The following is a 19,858-nucleotide window of genomic DNA, read 5'->3' on the forward strand; positions in this document are numbered from 1 at the left end:
GTTCGCGACTTTTTAAAAAGTGGGGCAAATTACCCACCAAGAGGTTATTTATTATTGCAAATCCAGTTAAATTCCAATAAAATGTTCTCAACAATATCTCAGATAGATAAATTCCCAACTGCAGTATACATACTAAAGTTCCAATTACATTTTACCCATGCAATTCTTGGTAAGGCTATGGGCTATGGCAGTGTTTTTCAACCTGTGGGTCGCGACCCCCTGGGGGGTCGCGAAGCCTCTGTAGGGGGGTCGCCAGAAATCGAAAAAACTGGGTACTTAAGTAAAAAAATATTAATAAAGACAATGAATATTTTATTAATTAATCATGGACACCATAAATAATAATACTGTAACATTCACATATACACCCTGTAGGGTTATTTATAAATAGACCTGATGCTTTCAGGAGGTGATAGAGGAAGGCATTTCCAGTCGATTGATCCCAATAATTAATTATCTGAAACTAGACCATTTCTATGATATTTAATTTAAATATTTAAGTTTTTGCCAAAACTTTAAGCTTAAAACCGAAAATTTTATAAACTACCCATTTTTCAATTACTTTTTGGTTGTTTTGCATAAGTAACACCTTCATAAACTAATTAAAATAATGAAATAGGTACATGTGCATTATTCGACTTAAATTTTATTAGACACAATACCTCAAATTAAACAAACCTGTTTTTTCCGCCTTCTCTGGTTGTTTTGGCCATATGTTGGTGATACCTAAATTGATTTGATATTAACATATCTTATTTGAAAGCTTATAAGTAAGTTGAGAATGTTTTTAAGCTGTAGTGCAGAATGACATTCTTTTTTTAATTTAACTTATTTGTTTTTACGTTTTGAATATTAAAAAAAAATGTTTAACTATTTTGTGGTAAGTATTGTATCTAATTTAAGTCGAATAATGCACTTTTAATTAGTTTATTATATAAGTTTTAATTAGTTTACTTACATGTAAAACAAAAAACTAATTGAAATATAGCTAGTTTTTTAAGCGAAAATTGAAAAAAACTTAAATAAAAATATTTAATATCTTAGAAATTGTTAAGTTTCGGATAATGCAATATAGGGTTCAATCGACTGGAAATGCCTTCCTCTATCGCCTCCTGAAAGGATCAGGTATACTTACCAATAACCCTGTATACTTACTTACATGATAAAAAAACCGAAGGGTCAAGGGGGTCGCGAAACCAAAATTTCCTCCCAGGGGGGTCGCATAATGAAAAAGGTTGAAAAACACTGGGCTATGGTATGTCCCGTAGAGTGCAAGTGACAGGCGCATGGTCCGCCAACGGCCTTGCAACCAGTTCTATAGGTATTTCCGAAATTCCGCCAACCAACTCAGCGTGAGATACAATAGATAGGTCTTTAGATTTAGAATGTTTATTAAATTTGTTCATACTTAGAGCTGGTTTTCAATACATAGTCACATTTAAAAGTTGTCTGAGACATTGTTGTTGTCACTGTCTAATACAAATGACGCCAAAGCATTCGAGTTATTACCCAGAAACTTTTATCTGACCATTGAAAAATCAGTTCGAATAGATAGAACAGTCAACAACTTCTTCAATACATAACACTCATGTTAGCAAATAATTTTAGATGACATTGAACATTTTGCCTTTTCAGCGATGATATAGTAAAATATTTTCATGTAAAGTCAAGCAAGCTGACTATCTTCTTAATGCAGTAAGTAATTTGAAAAAGAACAATGTTCAGTGTGACAGATTTTATTATTCCATGCAGCGCAGAGGCAAGTAATTGATGCCAATACACAATGAACAGAAAACTGAACAAAACAACATTTTAATGATTTCACTAACAACTGACATAACCTTGTAAGTTATAAATACTTCAAACTTATGTTAACAATTTGTCTGACATCATTAGAAAATAAGTTTTACAACTCTTTCAAACTATTTAAATCTTTTAAATTTAATTTGTGTATGGTGGACAGTGGACTGAGGAATCAGCAGTATAATTTTCAATAAAACAAATGATCAAATTGAAACTCTCTTTCACTTAATGAGACAAAAATTCTGCTCACTTATACTAAGTGGTCATTTAGCTTAATGAAAAAAGAAATTCTGTTTGAATGATTGTACATGTCAGAGGGTAACACTTATTTATCTGAAAAATAACTTGATTTCTGATGTGATATGTAATCCATATCACTCTGAGGAAAATTAAGTTGGTGGACCAGTCCAACTGTAATGTACTATGTCCATGCTTCTGTACCATCACCGGCAGGATGTACTTTTAGTGTGGGGGCCCATCAGCTTAGATCCACCGACAACCTTCCATTATGTTTTTTTTTATTTTGTGTAATTTAAATTCTATTTGTTGTAATGTTTTGTGTAAATTATATTTTATATAAAAAATATTGCCTACTTACCTAACAATGATTTGTGCATTGGTCTTGCTGTAAGTTTGTATTATTTATTTTATAAAAGAAATAAGTCTTAGACAAGTGGTCAGTAGGGGCTGGAGAAATAATGTTTAGGACAGTATTGTGGCTTTACTTGGGAGAGGCCTATTATTATTATCCTGCAGTGAATGACTGCGGGATGATGATGATATAAGATTGTCATCTATAAATTAACATAACTGGTCATGGGGAAAAGGCCCATACATACTTAAGTTAAATACAGTTACAAAAGTAATTGCCAGTTATGTATTAACAGAATCTTTATAAGAAAATCTAATGTTTAGTTGTGGATGTTTTGCAAAAAAATATTTCAGTAGGTAGGGAATAGTGTGTAGGATTATTAACAGGTATTTAGTAAAATATCCAGTTGCAATACCCAGTTGGATTTGGAAAGTTACAGTTAGTTGGTAGGACTTACAGTTTGTTCTATAGTCCTTATATTAAAAGGAAGACTAAAGATGGTTCAGGTTTAGTATAATATGCGTGAAAGCTCCGGACTAACTGGTTCTATACCAGTACTATTGTTAGTCTATGATTTATAATAAGAGTATTTGTGTTTACCCTAGATGCCTACTGAAAGATCAGACACTGAACCCAAGATCAAAATGCCATAATAGTTAACAGCATGGGTGAGGCAGGAGAAGGTGGACTGATGCATTCCACATACGCCAGATAACGAAACAAGTATTGAAGAGACTGCAGAAAGCTTTCACTCAATTTGGTAAATTTAATTAAAGGTTTCAGTGGCAACCAGAGCATAAAACATCATGTTCAAATCGTAAAGAACAGTTGTAAACTGAATCAAATAATAACCGTAAAATTGTTGACGATACTCTGCAGTATCCGAGCAATCTCGAGCGGGTTTTAAGCAAAAGGTACGAGGAAATCTTATCACAATCTGCGCAATCAACTTACATCCTCCGTTATCTTGGAGCAAAATTACGGAGCCATCGTATGACTGGATGACACCACGGTTTCAAGGGTTCATGACACCTTAACATCGCAAACAAACGTCTTAAAAACTATACAAATATAAATATATGGACTCTTATCCTACCTGCAGTCTTCAACAATTAAATAAACAGCGCAAAGAGCACGGTAATCCAATATGTATTGACCACTGATCCTATTACAAGAGGACACACAAATAAGTCGACAACACCACTTTTTCTGTGAGTTTACACCAAATGGCACTTGAACACGCGGGAATCCGAATATTTGATACACAGTAATTGAATTGCACAGAATTTAAAGGAAACGCGATTAATTTACACAAAAATTCAGCAACGGTCATCGGCAACCACACACACTGAAAGATCGGCCATCACTAAATTTCTTGCCAGCTAAAAACTAAAAAGTGGTCACGTTCATGTTTAATGTTGCCGTCTCTTCATAATAATTATTTGTGTTGCTGTTGCTGTACTTGCTGTTTGATTTATATTATATTGAAGAAACAAATAAAAAAATGTTTAGCATAAACTACAGGTAAATTTAGTTTAGTTTTGCTATGTTCTAAACCTTAATTTATTATTGTGTATTATTTACACCATTTACACGTATGACGGCAACATTAAGAAAAAATGAGATTCAATGGATGGTCCGTTCCTTGAGCTTCTTGCTCAGAATAATAACAATGCAATGGGATCATTATATGGCAGGAATGTTGTGATCTTGTGCCTATTGTTTCTTCCCTAACTATAGCTGAACACAAAAGAGTAGAGATTAATGTTTTTGGAACTAAACAGATTTAAACCTGGCAATAAAAAAAAACTCGTGATTTGTGGTCTGTTTCTATGGTTTGAATTGAATGTCAAACTCGCCCTGTTCCTGTATAAACAAATCGAATTTTGCTTAATTTTGGAGTTTTGTGGATTGTTGAGTTTGTTCACGAGGTGAAAATGAATAAAACCATTCGCAGCGAAGCTAGACAGATGATTTACAGCGTTTAACTACGATGTTTGGCGGAGAATGAGGCTTGAGAAGTAATTAGTCAATATATACGATGTTTATGAAAGAGCAGCGTTTTATACTGGTGAGTAGGTACTTAATTTCTAACCATTAACATACATTGCTTATATTTCTTGTAAAAAAGTACTATTTTGATGTAATAGAATGCCTTTCAATGTGTATTTGTTATTCTTATAGAGGTTAGAAAATACTAGTGTCAAACGTTACATGACATCAGGGTCTGAATGCTAATGTTGTTAAAACATCAGGTCTAGATACTTTTTTACTAACCCCCGACTCAAAAAGGGTATCGATAAGTTTTACAGCTGTAGGTGTCTATGTGTGTCGGTCTCTCCGTGTTGGAGTACCTATTGTAAAAATATGTGTAAGAATATGGAGTCGGTATAAATTCCCCAGACATAATAATTTGCAAGTCACTGCTTTTCTGACCAAGTAAATAATTTGTTGCAGGAAAATCGGTAAACACAGTTTTAGAAGAATTGCCGGGGCACATTTGAACTTTTTCCTGAGCAAGAAAAAACTGTAATAAAATATCGATGTGTGATACTATCACTTTTCTCCTATAGTAATTACATAATGTGATAACCAACACGTGTTTCAGTGCAAAAAAACATGAAATACACAATGAAATAAAAGTTACAGTTGATTTGATTTAATGAGATTCATTCAAGACTGCCCCCCTCTCCCCTACTAATTTCTTCTCTTAATATAAACCTCCCCAAAAAGTGGCATTTTATAATTAGTAAATATTTGAAACATTTCTCGTTTTGATTTTTTCTGCTAAAGTATCGTGATACTTTTGTCCGTTTTCTATACTATAATAGTGTGGCCACTTTCTTAGATTGCCACGCCCTCAATTATTCTCTACTCTTTTATGTTCAGCTATACTTATCTAAAATATTTATACAGTCTTAATGCCTATACGAAAAAAAAACTATGCACATTAAAATTCCTTTCCGTTTTCTCATGTGGCATGGAAAATGAACTTCTTTGAGAAGAAAATATGTTCGTTTTTGCTTACCTATGACCTATACCCAGATCTGTCCCTATACGGCCTATACCCAACCTATACCTAACCACTTCTTCCTAAGATACCAGCGCTATCTAGGTTTTAGTTCTTTTTTGAGCTAGTATTATCCTTAACAGCGCCATCTATTTTTCAAAGTACTTCCTACTAAGGTCGAGGCTGGCCCTTAGTATACTGAGTACAGCGTGTAAGAGATAGATGGCAGAATTCCTCAGCCGGCTACTGAAGGTTTATTCAGCAGGTACTAGCTCGACAAGCTAGGCACTAGTTGTTGTTGATCTAAGTTCTAAGGTACCCCGGTGGTACAGAGGTTCTTCACGAGAGTGCGCCACGCCGTCCTGTCCCCAGCAGCTGCCATGGCGCCCGTCCAGCCTAAGCCTTGCGCTCGCAGCTCGTCGTCCACTGTGCTACGAATTAGAGAGCCTATGTACCACACGGAGCAACCGCGTCGGCGGAGGCCCTTAACTCGAAAAAAATATGGTTTTTATCTATTAAATTAAGTATGGTTAGATTGGTTAGCCAATACCTAGCAGGAACCATTGTAATTTTGAGTAGTGGCGGTAGCTCAGTAGCGCCCACGACTTCTCAAACTTGATATGCTGGTTTGAATCCCGGCTGTGGCGCTGACATAATACATATACCTACGTAGGTACCATACCATGCAATTACTTCTTTGGAATTTAAGTACATACCTACAATATAATACCCTTACTCTGTTACTCTGAAGGAAAACCACCAACACGCAGTGGATCACCGTGGTGGGAAATGGTCCAAGCTCAGTCAGGAAGTTTAGACCTTCGTGATATATACCCAAAAGTACCTACCATACCAGAGAGCCAGGTGCAGGTACTTACACCCACTTTTCTAACCTCCACAGATAATAGAACAACTCTAATTTTTATAACTTAGCATTAAGTCCACCTTTTGTACACTTATGTTATATTTGTGCAATAAAGTATTAAATAAATAAAATAACTAGAAATAGATATTTTAAAAAGTAGCATTGATTTATTATTATCAGCATTATGTTATCGTTCATTGGAATACCCATCCCAAAGAGCGCCACACAGCACTCTATCCTCGACCTTCCCCATCCAACCCATACAAGCATACAACGGCCAGACAACGACCATCATGAAATCGCTTGTAAAAATGTCCTTTTCATGCTGTCGGTTTTTTTTTCTCAGAAAATTGTTTTGTGATTTTAAACAAAATTTAAGGTCTTCTAGACAGTTTTTCTCTATGTTAGCCGCAATGTTAATGCCTACTGCCTGAATGCCTTATCTATCTTTTCCACTTTGCATACAGGGTGTTGCAAAAAGGATAAGCTGAAACGGGGTGACACAGGGCTGTATAAAACTTAAGTAAATAGGTACATTCGTGAAATAAAAGCCAGTAATTAGAATATTTAATTTAATATTAAGTAACAACTTTCTGTAGACAATTTCTTGACAGATTTTCAATCGTGATATTGATGTATAATGTATAATTTGAAAGATGAATGATATTATAATATATTCAGTAAGAACTATTTTATATTTGAAGAGTATGACACAAATTATAAGTATAGGAGGTACATTTGAAACCATTTTCAATTCCTTTTAACAATATTTAATTAAGAAACACTTACAATAGCTTCTGCACATTGAGCAAAATAATGACAATGAGATGAATATGAGTTTAATGGTTTACTAGTAATGAAAATGACATGAAATATGATACCAATACAGGATGGAGATTGTCAATTGGCCTGCTTCAGGAAAGGTCTCTGGTTAAATTACTCCCTGCACATGAATTATGGTATTTGATGAATGATGATATATGAAATGTGGTGGACTAGGCCTAAAACCCCTCCTTTATTGGAAGGAGACCTGAGCCTCAGTGATGGGGACGTGATGGGTTGTGTGATAATGATTTATGAATATGAATTATGAATAATATAAGAGATTATTTTATGATTCTTACTTATATGAGTACAAGTAAGAAGATAACAACATAGCAAAAAAATGTCCCAGATTTATCCAGCTAAACATAAATAAAATATATAGGCACTGTTCGTGAATACAAAATAACTTTTCACTACAGCAGATTACCATCCAAATTGGTTACCTAATCTAAAATACACGGTATAACTTTGTGATTCTTTTAAAAAATAAGTACATTAGAAACGTATTTTAAATATGGCTGATGGTTGCTATCTAAATCGTTACACCTAATACATGTTTCAGAAAAATAAAATTTACCAAAAATATGCTACAATCAACAATGAACTAAATTAGACAGTCAACAGTGAAGTCCTGTAAAGAGTGAATCATAATCGGATTGATAACTGAAACCTTTATCGTCGTAAAAATTAGAGATGACTTTGTGCCATGGATTTTTGAGATGATAAAGATCCTATGTTTTTTTTAAATATATTATGATAAAAATGACCATAAGGTAGATTACCATGATTCAGATTATGCGTTCATAAATAGGCATGTTTCTATACTAGTTTTAATCAAATTTGAACATATCTGTCTTTGGTAATAAAACTGGGATCGTATATTTTCTTCCTTAACAGTTTAAATTGAATACTGTAATAACGTAATAACAAATATGGCCGTATCATAAACTGTAAATTTCACAACATTATTCAACCTATAATATTATAAAACATTATGCAAGATTATTGGTGTTATGTTTAGTTCCTCAAATTGTAATAATACTTCCTTAAAACAAAGTTTTGATTTCATACGTTTATGGTTTTATGACTTTGATGGCAGTACTAGGATATGGAACAACTATTGATATGTTTCCAAGGGGAAGACCTATCAGACTATTATAATACTGAAATATCAGTACAATTTGAAGAACAGATGCTCGGGTTTCTCACAAAAAACCCTGCGGACGAAATGTACATTACTGACAAGTGCTGCCCGAAATTGGCCCTTATTCCTATACTATTGGGGTCCAAATTGTTTAACTACTTATACATCATAAATTTACGAACTGTAACCATTTTTCCTTTTATTTAAATGTGTAATAAATGCATAATTATCATAATAAGTCGCTAAGCAAAAATATTACGGGCACGTTCCACGCGGCATAAATATATTTTTAAATACCTACACAAACTTTCTTATTTACATAATGCATTGAAATGGATAAGTTTTGCAAGTAAACGACTTATATTATACACATTACATACAAATAGGTATTTAGCGACTGCGTTTACAAGGCTTTAAATTTCACTTTTTGTCTTCAAGGCTTTTGGGTTTTAGTGATTATGCATTTTAAAAACTTTATACATAATTACAACACCAACTATACTCGTATTATGACTATGAGTCTATGACGCACTGAAGCAATAAACATTATTATGTATGAGAGATAAAGTTTTGAAGCATTTCAGACTGTATCTTTCTTACACATAAATCTGCCCCCTTACACGTTGGCTAGTTCTAATAAAATAATATAAACACATAAAATGTGGTTTCGTGAACCTATACACTTAACCGTAAATAAAATTTAACATAATGGATGTTTTATAATACCTCATTAACTCTCTGTTTCACAATGTCCGGATAAAAGTTATCTGTGGCATAAAGATCTTGCTGAAAATCTCAGAAATCTTCTAATTTTTAAACAGTGAAAGCAAGTCTTCAACACAGAGCTAACTTTAATCCAGGCATAGTGAAACTAGAATTTAATAATATAACAATAAAATTTGGTAGACACATCAAGTCTTTATATCTCTGTAAGCATATTGCACACATCCAAAACTACGCCACCAAACCTCCATGCCTAGCCTCGTTTACAAAAAAATATACAAATCAACAGCTAGAATAAGTATAAAAACTCTCTGTAAAGTCCTTCCGCCATTTTTAAATTCACTTTGGCGCGAAATGAACGGGCCGTTAGTTTCGTCACGTTGCCGCCCTGTCATCAGTGTTGCCAGCAGTAGAAGCACAACCTCGGGGCAGTGTTGCGTGGGGGCGACGTGTTGCGTGGAGACGGCGTGTTGCGTGGGGGCGCGGGCGTGGGGGATCACGCGCGGTGGTCTCCGCAACACGCGGTGCAGTCGAGGCACTGACCCCCGCTCCGGGACCGCTACCTCTTCACTCTGCACCCCAACTGCTCCTGAAATACCACAACTAACATTAGCTTCACGATTTAGTAATCGCTTCTACATTGACACTATCATGCAGACACAAGCCTGTTAAAAATGGCGGCGAACGCCATGTTTGATAAACTCGCACTAACTACGACGCACGAAACATCTACTTCAAGACCTGACCACCATACACACACAATTTTATTACTTATTCATATGACTATTGATAGGCCATTTAGGTTTTTAAGATACTTTATGTGTAAAATTATCCGTGTTTACGCGTAGCCAGGTCTCCTACAAACATCGAACTTACAAAGTCTGTTGTGAAGGCATCGACGCAGAGGCCAAATTATCAGATGAGTTTTTGGATATGCTGGATGTATGACAAAACATTCTGCGTATCCGAAAACCCCCTGACAAGACGGCCATTGCCACTAGTTCTTTCTTCAAGATTCAGTGTGCCTGTTAATTTCCATGACTACCAGGAGTTAGTGTAGACTCGAGATAAAATACAATATACGGAGTTGAGTCATGTGATTATAAAGCTAAGGCGGCGTTCCCATTAGACAAATTGAACTCCGGCGCGCGAAGCGCTGTTAACTGAATCAGCGGAAACCAGCTTGCCTACTAGAAACACAGCCTTGCATGTACAAAATATATGCATAGGTATTCAAATACATTTATTTGATCTAAAGAACCCAACTAATTAGACTCCAGAGTCAGCGGCCATAGCTTCAAGTTTAAATCCAAAACAGTTTTATATAGGCTGTTAGAAAATCGGTATTGTGACAAATAATCAATGTACGCTTAATAATACCAATTTTCCCACAACCTGCATTATGGATGGACAACTAAACTCTTATAAAAAACTTTATAGAATTAGCAACTCAATTTTCCAAGGTCGAAAAAAAGTGATTTCCTAGGCGAAAATGCTTTCATTTCCATCCAAGAGTTTCTTTCGCCATTTCTTCTCCTCAGTCACTGAGCCTTTGTGAAATGGTGGTAGATTCATACTCTTGACAATCAACTAATAATTGTAAAAAATTACGTTGAATACATAGACACAGTTTCAAACACGCAACCCGCAAGATGCGGACTGCCTTTGGCTATACTCTACTCTATAGACAAAGTTTCAAACAACCTGCAAGCCGCGCACCGCCTCCAGCAGCTCCTGCTTGTCCGCCAGCAGCGCCGCCGCCTCGCGCTGCGCCGAGTGAGCGCACTGCCGCAGCACCGCCGCCTCCTCCACACGCCTAGAAGTATAACCGTAGGGGTTATACTCTAGTTCATGTTGCAAAAGACTGGGGGTGAGGTGGGATAGCAACCAATAGGGACTCTTGCGAAAGTGTAGCCCCCTTTATTCATAAAAAAAGTATTGGATGTTTTAGCTATTCAAATACCCAGACCAGCGTGGCTGGAAAAGGTTCAAGCATAGGAAGGCAGTTAGACCTTGGGGATATGCACAAAGGTTCCACTCGAGAGAGCCCGGTGCAGGTACTTACACCCTTACAGAGAATAGAATAGCTATTTAAATGTTTTGTCACTCTCTGTCGAAGAATAAATTGTTCGCTGTAAGAGAGTGACAAAAGAGTTCGATAGCTAAAACGTCCTATAACTTTTTTTCATGAATAAGGGGGCGACACTAGAGCAACAGTATCCGTATTGGTTGCAATCCCACCTCACTTTGACCCTCAGTCTTTTGTAATATGAACTAGAGTATAGTAAGTATGACATTCTGGAGTATGATTAGTTATAACACGCACTGATAGTGAAGTAATATGTGAATGGCGGCCAGAGAAAAACGTTATAACACGCGCGGATAAAGAAATTTAATTGAAATGGTTGGCGGTCCGACCGAATGGCGTAGTGGTTAGTAGACGACCGAATGGCGTAGTGGTTAGTGACCCTGACTACTGAGCCGATGGTCCCGGGTTCGATTCCCGGCTGGGGCAGATATTTGTTTAAACACAGATATTTGTTCTCGGGTCTTGGATGTGCCCGTGAAATGGCAATAGGCCCGCCCCCTATTACATTGGGACTAACATACACTCTGGCGAAAAGTGGGTGCAGCAATGCACCTCTGCCTACCCCGCAAGGGAGTACATTAGTACAAGGCGTGAGTGCGTGTGTGTGTTGTGTTTGTGGTTGGCGGTCTCATGCGATGTTAGTATTTTTAGCTCAATTCGTAGGTTTGTCTATAAACGCACGTATTCACATTTATTTAACAGCCGCCATTTTGATATTGTTTCTTTATCCGAACGAGTAATACTTATAAACTATAAACTTATTATAAATTAAGTTATCTGTAAAAAAATGTGATTAAAAAGTTTTTCATAGAAAATTACTTAATACTAATATCACAACCAGCTTTCTTTGATGGGCATATAACTCATGTTTCCTTTACATTATAAATTTATTTTATGAAAAAATATAAGAAAAACTATTTTACATCTTAGATTGGTATTTAAACCGGCCATTATTGGCGAATAAAAATTTGTACACACGTTTAGCAAATTGATAATGCGCTGGAACCATGACAAATTGATGTCGTCATCGATCGTAAAGACGATACAAGTAGACTTAGTAAAGATTTGATAGTTTGTGCAAACTATAAAAGTTTACGTTGTCTCACATAAAAAGTCTCGCGGATTGTGATATTTAGGGAAATAATATACGAGTTTGCTGTTCACCATTCCTCTATTCGGTAATAGACTCACTAGAAGTATAAACAAACTATAAACAAACTCTTATCAAAAAGGCCAAACACCACATACCTCCCCTACTATTTATAAAATAATATAACATAAAACTCAATAAACCATTACAAAGTCAATAGGTACATTGAATAAACATAAATATCAAAGAATAAACAATTCCAAATCTCTATGCACTGGCTGTCCACTGTCCCTTCTGGCGGCTGAGGAGCAGCATCCTCTCCGCCCTCCTCCCCCTCTACAGCTGTACTTCTGTGCCAGGAGTCATTGTGTTCCATCAGGCCCGCTCTCTTTCCGCTCCTTCTCTTACTGCGCCAAACTCCGCACTCGAGTCGCCCACTCAGTCAGTCCCCTCTCTGGCAATGCCATTAGAGCCTTTTACTCTGCATTGTCAGCTTCTTTGGGAAGGCCAAGCCCTCTACGACCCGGTGATTTTGACCAACTCCATCGGCAGCACAGCTCTCCTCTTAAGGCCTGCTGCATCGGTGGCCTCGCTCGGTTGTCGTTCGCTGAGCAGAACTAAACAAACCGGCTTTTCAATCTTCGCCACACAACTCGACGGTTCTGGTCAAAATTTTGGTTACCACACATTTGCGCTTGTATTTACTTTCAGCTCACGTAAAATGCACTAACCTATTATTATTACACTGCATGAGCTCTTATTTGTCGCCATTGTGATATTTAGGGAAATAATATACGAGTTTGCTGTTCACCATTCCTCTATTCGGTAATAGACTCACTAGAAGTATAAACAAACTATAAACAAACTCTTATCAAAAAGGCCAAACACCACACGGATACTATAGTGAAACTTTAAACTATAAATTATGCAGATGACAGAAGAAACGTAAACTGGTAAAGTTTTTGCAAACTATAAAAGCTATCCTAAGGTTAACCTGTTTATTTTGATGCTTCAGTAGTGAGATTTATATCCAAAATCGCAACTAGTAAATTTCAGTTAAGCCGAAAGTCCATCGCCGGCAAAACTGAGTTAGTTTAGCTTAGCTCGCATAGTTGAGCCAGTTTTTCATACATGTGCGTTTTCATACTATGCGAGCTAAGCTAAAATAACTTAGTTTAGCCTGCGATGGACGTTCGGCATTAAGGTAACCTATACTTTTTTTTTTCTTCAGTTTCTTCTTTGTTCTCTCGTCGTTTGGGTCATACCTCATGGGACATTGAGCCGTTGCCTTCGATTGCAACGCCTCAGTGACCCACAAAGCAGACTATTCTATGCCGATAGTGTTATGAGCGAATGATACAAAAGATTGAGATTGTGACTACAATATTATAGGGGGGTGTGTTTAGCCGATAAAACATACCCTCCTGTAATATCGTAGAATAGGGGTCTTCGGTCTTCAAAGTTCTGCAAGGTAAAAGTCAAATGACCATGGTATTAGTACACACACTAGAGCCAATTCTGAAGCAACTCAATATTCATTTAGTGTTGCCAGATTCCTAAAGTTGTTTATAATAAAGATAAAAAGTCATCCATGGAAAGTTTTTTTTTATAGACAGCTCTAAGTTTTTTGCTTCAGAATTACTCACATTTATAACTTAATGATTAATCTGGCCACCAACCATAGTACAGGTTCAATACTTCACATAAACGTTACAAGTTAATGTCAAATGTTTCGTTTAGTTTATTTACCGCCAGAGGCGCTACTGTCTATGTTAGTAAACCTAACTTTCATAGTTTCCGCAAACTATAGAACCCTGTACTAGACATAGGTACATGAATCGATTCACTATGAGATCTATTGCCCGTTTTATACAGGGTGTTGCAGAAGTGGTACGATAAGCCAAAGGGGGAGAATTCTGAACTGTTTTCGAATAATGAAGCAATTTTTATTCCCTGAATTTTCAATCGTCGCAGGCCAAAATTCATTCACAATAACCCTCCGAATTCACCCCTGGCCTACCACACTCATTCTCCAACACCCTGTATCAAACACTTACGCTCTCAGCTCCCGATTGTCCTCAGCTATCCTCGACAGCGTCACCAGTCTTTTCTTCAGCTCCTCATTCTCCCAGCTCAGCCTGTCTATCCTCTCCTTGGCTTCCTCCATGTCTGGATGCGGCTGTGGCGTCGCCGGGGAGGTGACAGTCGACGGCGTGGAGATTGGTGGACCTAGGCGGACTACTCCCGTCGTGTCTCTGGTTAAGCGGAGGTGGGTTAGGTCTAAGTCTAGCGGTTGTGGAGGCGGCGAGGAGATTGAGCGTGTCTGACGGTCTTCTATTAGGTGGAGTTTCACGTTTTCTATTAGTACCTGTTGGAATGAGTCACGGTTAGTTGTGAAATTAAATTCGGCAAACATAAAAAGTTATTTAGTTCCCAAAGTAAAATCTGGGGGAGCACCAAGCGATTTTTTATTTTTTATGCTCCGCCTATAGCAGCGTGTTGGTTTAAACACTAACACGAAAGGAGCCTTCCCAATTGATGTTACAACTTTTTTAAATTATATTGCCGTACTCCCTGGGCAGTCAGCGACTATCGCTATTATGACTGTCTTATCATAATATAACTCAGAAGACGTGACAAATCTTAGACCAGCACTAGTATTTATCACCAACACGCTAAGAAGACATTAAAAATACTGGCACAAACCTCAAGCGGCATAGGAGGTTGAATGACCTCGTCCTCTATAAACTCGGCTAGAGCCAGGCAAGTGCTCATGTTCAGGGATATGCTCAGGTCCCGCAGCCTCGCTTCCAGTAGCTCTTCGAATACTGGCAGACCATCGCTGTCCACCTGGAATATTTATGAAAATATGAAGTTTAATACACATAAATGGTGCTGTTAATTTGAAATTACATGGTTAACTATGTGTCTCTAATAAATTGGTGGAAATGCGGGTCAAATAATTGCTTTTTATATGTGATAATGAAATCGTTACAGCATAGATGCGCCAGAGTTGCGCTATGAGCTGATTATCAACGTCTTTCACATCACGATTACTTTGAAATCGATGGGTTGCTCTGAACAGAGCATACACTTTTGAAGAATGAAACAAAAACTTTTGAATTTCACTACAAATGTGACTCCATTTCATTCTATCATTACCTACTAACTATTCCCTTATTTTTTTAAACACAAACCCTCACCTTCCCATCATCAGGTCCTGGATGCCGCACCAGCCTCGCAGCCACCTTCGGCGTCTCTCGAGGCTTGAACTCGTCCTCTTCGTCCACTTGAGGCCCCGACCAGGCTCGCGCTCGCATCGCAAACTTGTTCTGTGCAACGGTGGAATGTTGGATTCATTGTTGGATTGAGAAAAACGGTGGCTGTATGAAGGTGTTGTCTTTGCCGATGGACTTTTTTAAACGATTGCGGCGCCATCTGTTGAGCGTTTTACTAAACTATTTGGTCACTGAAAGTCCATCGGGAAAAACGTAATTTTCACGCAAATGAGAAAGCTGTATGGTTGGTTACTATAGAGTCTATAGACAGTCATGTGCAACAATAAAATATTGTTGTGAATTGTCATTATTACAAGATTACGATATCCCAAACATAGAATTATATCAGTGTAGATTTTGGACTAAGGGTCTGTTTCACAATGTCTGGTTAGTGGCTACCTGTCGGATAAAATACATGCTGTCACTCTCTGTGATTATTTTATAGACAGTGACAGCATGTATTTTATCCGACAGGTAGCCACTAACCAGACATTGTGAAACAGACCCTAAATGTAATACTTGTAAGAATGAATTTGGATAATATGGCTTACGGTTTAAAATCATGCATAGCACACTTAAATCATGTTTATTATTGTGAAGTGTTGTGAGTCAAGTATAGTACCTAGGTAGTTTTTGAGCAGAGATAAAAATGCGTTTTTGAAACCATTCTAAGTAGTAAAATATGTGCTATAAGAGAAGATGTCTATAGAAAAATATAAATCACTAGTGATAAATATTAGATATTTTTAAACTTGACATCATACAAATAGTTGAGTGGGAAGCCAGGCCTATGTTTTTTTAAACTCATGCCATGATATAAACATTTTCTAGTTCACCATGCTCGGTTTATGGATTGAGAATTAAAGCTATTTCGAAAAAAAATACACCATATGGTATATATAGATGTCAGCTTCAAATTCTTAATTCAGATACCGTTTGAAAACCATTTCGTGTCATCTCAAACAATCCGGGGGTCTAGATTTCTAGAGCAAGCAATTGAAAAACTGTAAGAATAACCTATTTACTTGGAAAAGTATTCTGTAGGTGTAAGGTAAATAGTACATAATATAGGATGTGAAAGGCAGTCACTGTGCAGAGTACAATACCTGAACATCGTCAGACAGCAATAGTAAAAGCTAAGAAACAGTGAGTTAGGTATATAGACAGAAATAGCTTGAGAAGCGAGCGCGAAAATATTTCCAAATTCACATAAAAATATAGTATTTATACGTAGTTGCAGATTCATTATTCTGAGCATCTTACAAGAAAATTAGATTGCTAGCAACACCGGCGACGCGAAACAAAGCTCTCTCATTGGCTGGTAGACGGAAATACATAATCAGACTCCGTGATTGGCTAAGCCGCGTCGGCAGTGCTGCTACCATTCCAACAACCACCGTCGCTTCCACCCGCACCCGCCATTTTGGAAATACTTCCGTTACAAGCACACACAAAACCCCCTTGGCTACGACACAAGACCTCTACATTCTAGTCGGCACTTAAACAATATGAAACCACTACTTGGTGTCGAAATAACGAGTCGCCTCGGGACAAATACCTTGGTTCGGTTCTTTCAGGCGATAGCCGAGTGGGCGGGCATTGCCAAAGAGAAAACACACATAGACCAATAGTTAGAGAGAAAATTATTACATCAATGCGTTCAAGTATGTTAAGCTTCATTTAAAATGGTATGGAAAATGACATTGGAATGAACGAATGGTACGCAATTTGATTCGTATGCATAGTTCTTAATGTATATGCAATAGTTTATAGTTAGATGTTTGATGAAATAACTAGTGTGGTTAAATGAAGCTTTACATACTTAGAACGACTGAAAAAACAGCGATAATCTTATACAATGGTAGGTACGATGGATGTGAAATGTTTGGGTAAAATCAATGCACAGTAGGGAAGATTTATAGTAACATTGCAACTGTATGCAGCATGTATTGCCATAGATAGAATACGATTTTTTAATACCAAGACCTCAGGAAAGCATATTTTTGTTTCCAAAGTCTTTTCCAAAAGATTAACCTTATTACAGACATTTTCGTAAACATTACGTCATCTAAAACCAATTTTTTCATGTTACTATACAGCTTCCCAACTAGTTGACATTGTGATTAGGGGGTAAATGGTACAAAGTCATGCAAAACGAAATATTATCACATGATCCACTATACTGACGTTAAATAAATACATTGAAAGGTGAGATACATGCTTGAATGGACTGAAAATGTGTCTCTGAATAGGTACCCTGTACGACTGTTTAAAAATATTATTAAAATTTTGAATGTATTATCCAATAAAGCACACCAACAATGAAAAGACATAGGATCACATTTTGATGTAAACAAATGACTGACATGTTGGGCACATGTTGTAAAATTATGGTGGTGAGTGTGACTGATATAGGAGTGTGTGGATATTTCAGGCTACAGTTATTAGAACATACTTATTTCCCCCTAGAAGGTATAAGATTATTAAATACCTTAAGTATACAACTAAAAAAATATACAAAGTTAGTAATTTCTAATTTGTGCAACAGAAAATAAGTAGGTTTTAACTAACCGTAGTCTACAGAATTCAATAGTTTATTTCGTTCAAAATCTCGATTGCAATATCATGAATAACTAACACCAGAAAGAATATTTGCGTAAGAGAAGAAAAAAAAGTAAAGAATCGAGATGGCGACGACAAAATCCAAATCAGAATATCTGACTTGAAACTTTTATAAATCCTTAATCCCAAAGCCAGCACATCGACACGGCAACCCTACCCCAATTCCAACAGACATAACCTACAATCGTTCGGCAACATACCTGGAACTCATCCCACGGTATAGCGTTGCATTCGTCAGCGATCAGATCGTCTGCAACAAACCGCAGCGCCGTGCTGTCGCCCACACTCTCATACACCGCATGTAGATTATTCAATCGCCACGTACACGTAGATATCTGCAGAGAGAATCCAGAGATGTACATCTTAACGCATCAGCAGCCGACCCAATCTTCGGCAGCGGCGGCGGTTTATATACACGGATTTTTTCTGATCAACACCTTTCGCTCTAAGAGCTGATGTTGACCAGAGTTTGCGTCGGGTCGACCACTGATACCACAATTCTGACAGACAGCTGAAGGCCTAGCACGAAGCACAAGACGCGCACGTCAAGACGTGACAAAAGTATTCCATCGTACTCGCTCTTGAAGCCGTAAAACTTTTGTCACGCCTTGGGGTGTGTGTCTTGCGCCCCGTGCTAGGCCCCGATGATCGCAAGGACGTCTCACCACGTCGCGTCGCCGGCACGAGCTGGTGACAGAGTGGTCGCTGGGAGACGAGGATCGTTCCACCACTTCCGCCGCGACTTCGACGCCGCTGGACGCGCGGCCATGCTCGAACTCACTGCAGACAGATGAGTTACGTTACAGTTTGTTACCTAGGAAGCAGGTTAGTTGAAGAATGGGCAGAACACAAGTTTAGGTCCCCTTGGAATGTGTCCAAATTGCACGCAAAGGCGCTATTAATTTATAGTAAGGACGCGCTTCGAATCCTTGAGTCAAAGTTACAGCCGAGTTTGCAACGTGACACTAGTCATGTATTTTTATTTTTATTAACGTGGTATACTGCTGCTTTGTTCAGTGCTGCTTTCAGTTCCGGCTAGTATAGTAGTTGAAACTCAAAGTCTTTTCAGACTAGGGTGATATTAAATCAACACGTAAACTTATTTAAGTTTAAACCCGTGTTCAGCGTATCAATACAAATTCAATTAAATTGCTACGGGTTGGCTTGTAAAAATTTACAGAATCGTATCTTCGTTACAACTCTATCTCGTTTCAAAAACTGTCATGGCCGCCCAACGTCATTCAAGTCGTGGTGCAGGGCGGGGCAGGATGCGCTTCGGTGCAAAGCGTATGCAAGCAATATTGATTTATACTGAAACCGGTTTCCAGAGTACGTTGATTCAAATTCGAATATGCAAAGTGTACCCGGGATAGGACAGTATCTTTGTTACATCAACTACTCTATCGCGTTTCAAAAACTATCATGGCCGCCCAACCTCAGTCAAGTCGTGGTGCAGGGCGGGCAGGATGCGCTTCGATGCATGCAAAATTGATTTACACTGGGACCGGTTACCAGAGTAGGTAGGTAGGTATTTTTGAATATGGAAGATGTACCCTGGATAGGACCGTATCTTTGATACGTCAGCATCATCTCTATCTCGTTTCAAAAACTGTCATGGCCGCCCAAGTTCTGTCATGTCGTGGTGCAGGGCGGGGCAGGATGCGCTTCGCTGCAACGCGCATGCAAGCCCCACCCCGGTTATTGATTTGTACTGGGAGTCAGAGGGGTGGGGGGAGTAGACAGTCTATTAATAGACATTTTCGCCTTCGATCCCGGGAATACGGGTGGAAGTTCCGGGTCGGAAATTCAAATTGATT

At 37.8% G+C, this 19,858-nt stretch overlaps 2 protein-coding genes across 2 annotated transcripts in view; both read right to left on the reverse strand.

Moving 5' to 3' along the window:
• Positions 1-3,776, reverse strand: part of LOC105392983 (protein kinase C and casein kinase substrate in neurons protein 1) — an 87,335-nt gene extending 83,559 nt beyond the window's left edge. The window contains exon 1 of the mRNA XM_048625325.1: positions 3,492-3,776. The gene's annotated coding sequence lies outside the window, so the exon portion shown is untranslated. The remainder of the gene's footprint in view (positions 1-3,491) is intronic.
• Positions 3,777-7,841: 4,065 nt separating this feature from the next.
• Positions 7,842-19,858, reverse strand: part of LOC105392986 (UHRF1-binding protein 1-like) — a 42,910-nt gene continuing 30,893 nt past the window's right edge. Inside the window, exons 22-28 of the mRNA XM_048625329.1 lie at positions 18,707-18,821; positions 18,242-18,376; positions 15,345-15,473; positions 14,848-14,991; positions 14,199-14,509; positions 10,667-10,778; positions 7,842-9,551 (exon numbers count right to left, since the gene is read on the reverse strand). Of these exons, the coding sequence (XP_048481286.1) occupies positions 9,522-9,551; positions 10,667-10,778; positions 14,199-14,509; positions 14,848-14,991; positions 15,345-15,473; positions 18,242-18,376; positions 18,707-18,821 (976 nt within the window). The 3' untranslated portion in view covers positions 7,842-9,521. The remainder of the gene's footprint in view (positions 9,552-10,666; positions 10,779-14,198; positions 14,510-14,847; positions 14,992-15,344; positions 15,474-18,241; positions 18,377-18,706; positions 18,822-19,858) is intronic.

This window comes from Plutella xylostella, chromosome 14 (genome assembly GCF_932276165.1).
Source record: "Plutella xylostella chromosome 14, ilPluXylo3.1, whole genome shotgun sequence".
NCBI lineage: Eukaryota > Metazoa > Arthropoda > Insecta > Lepidoptera > Plutellidae > Plutella > Plutella xylostella.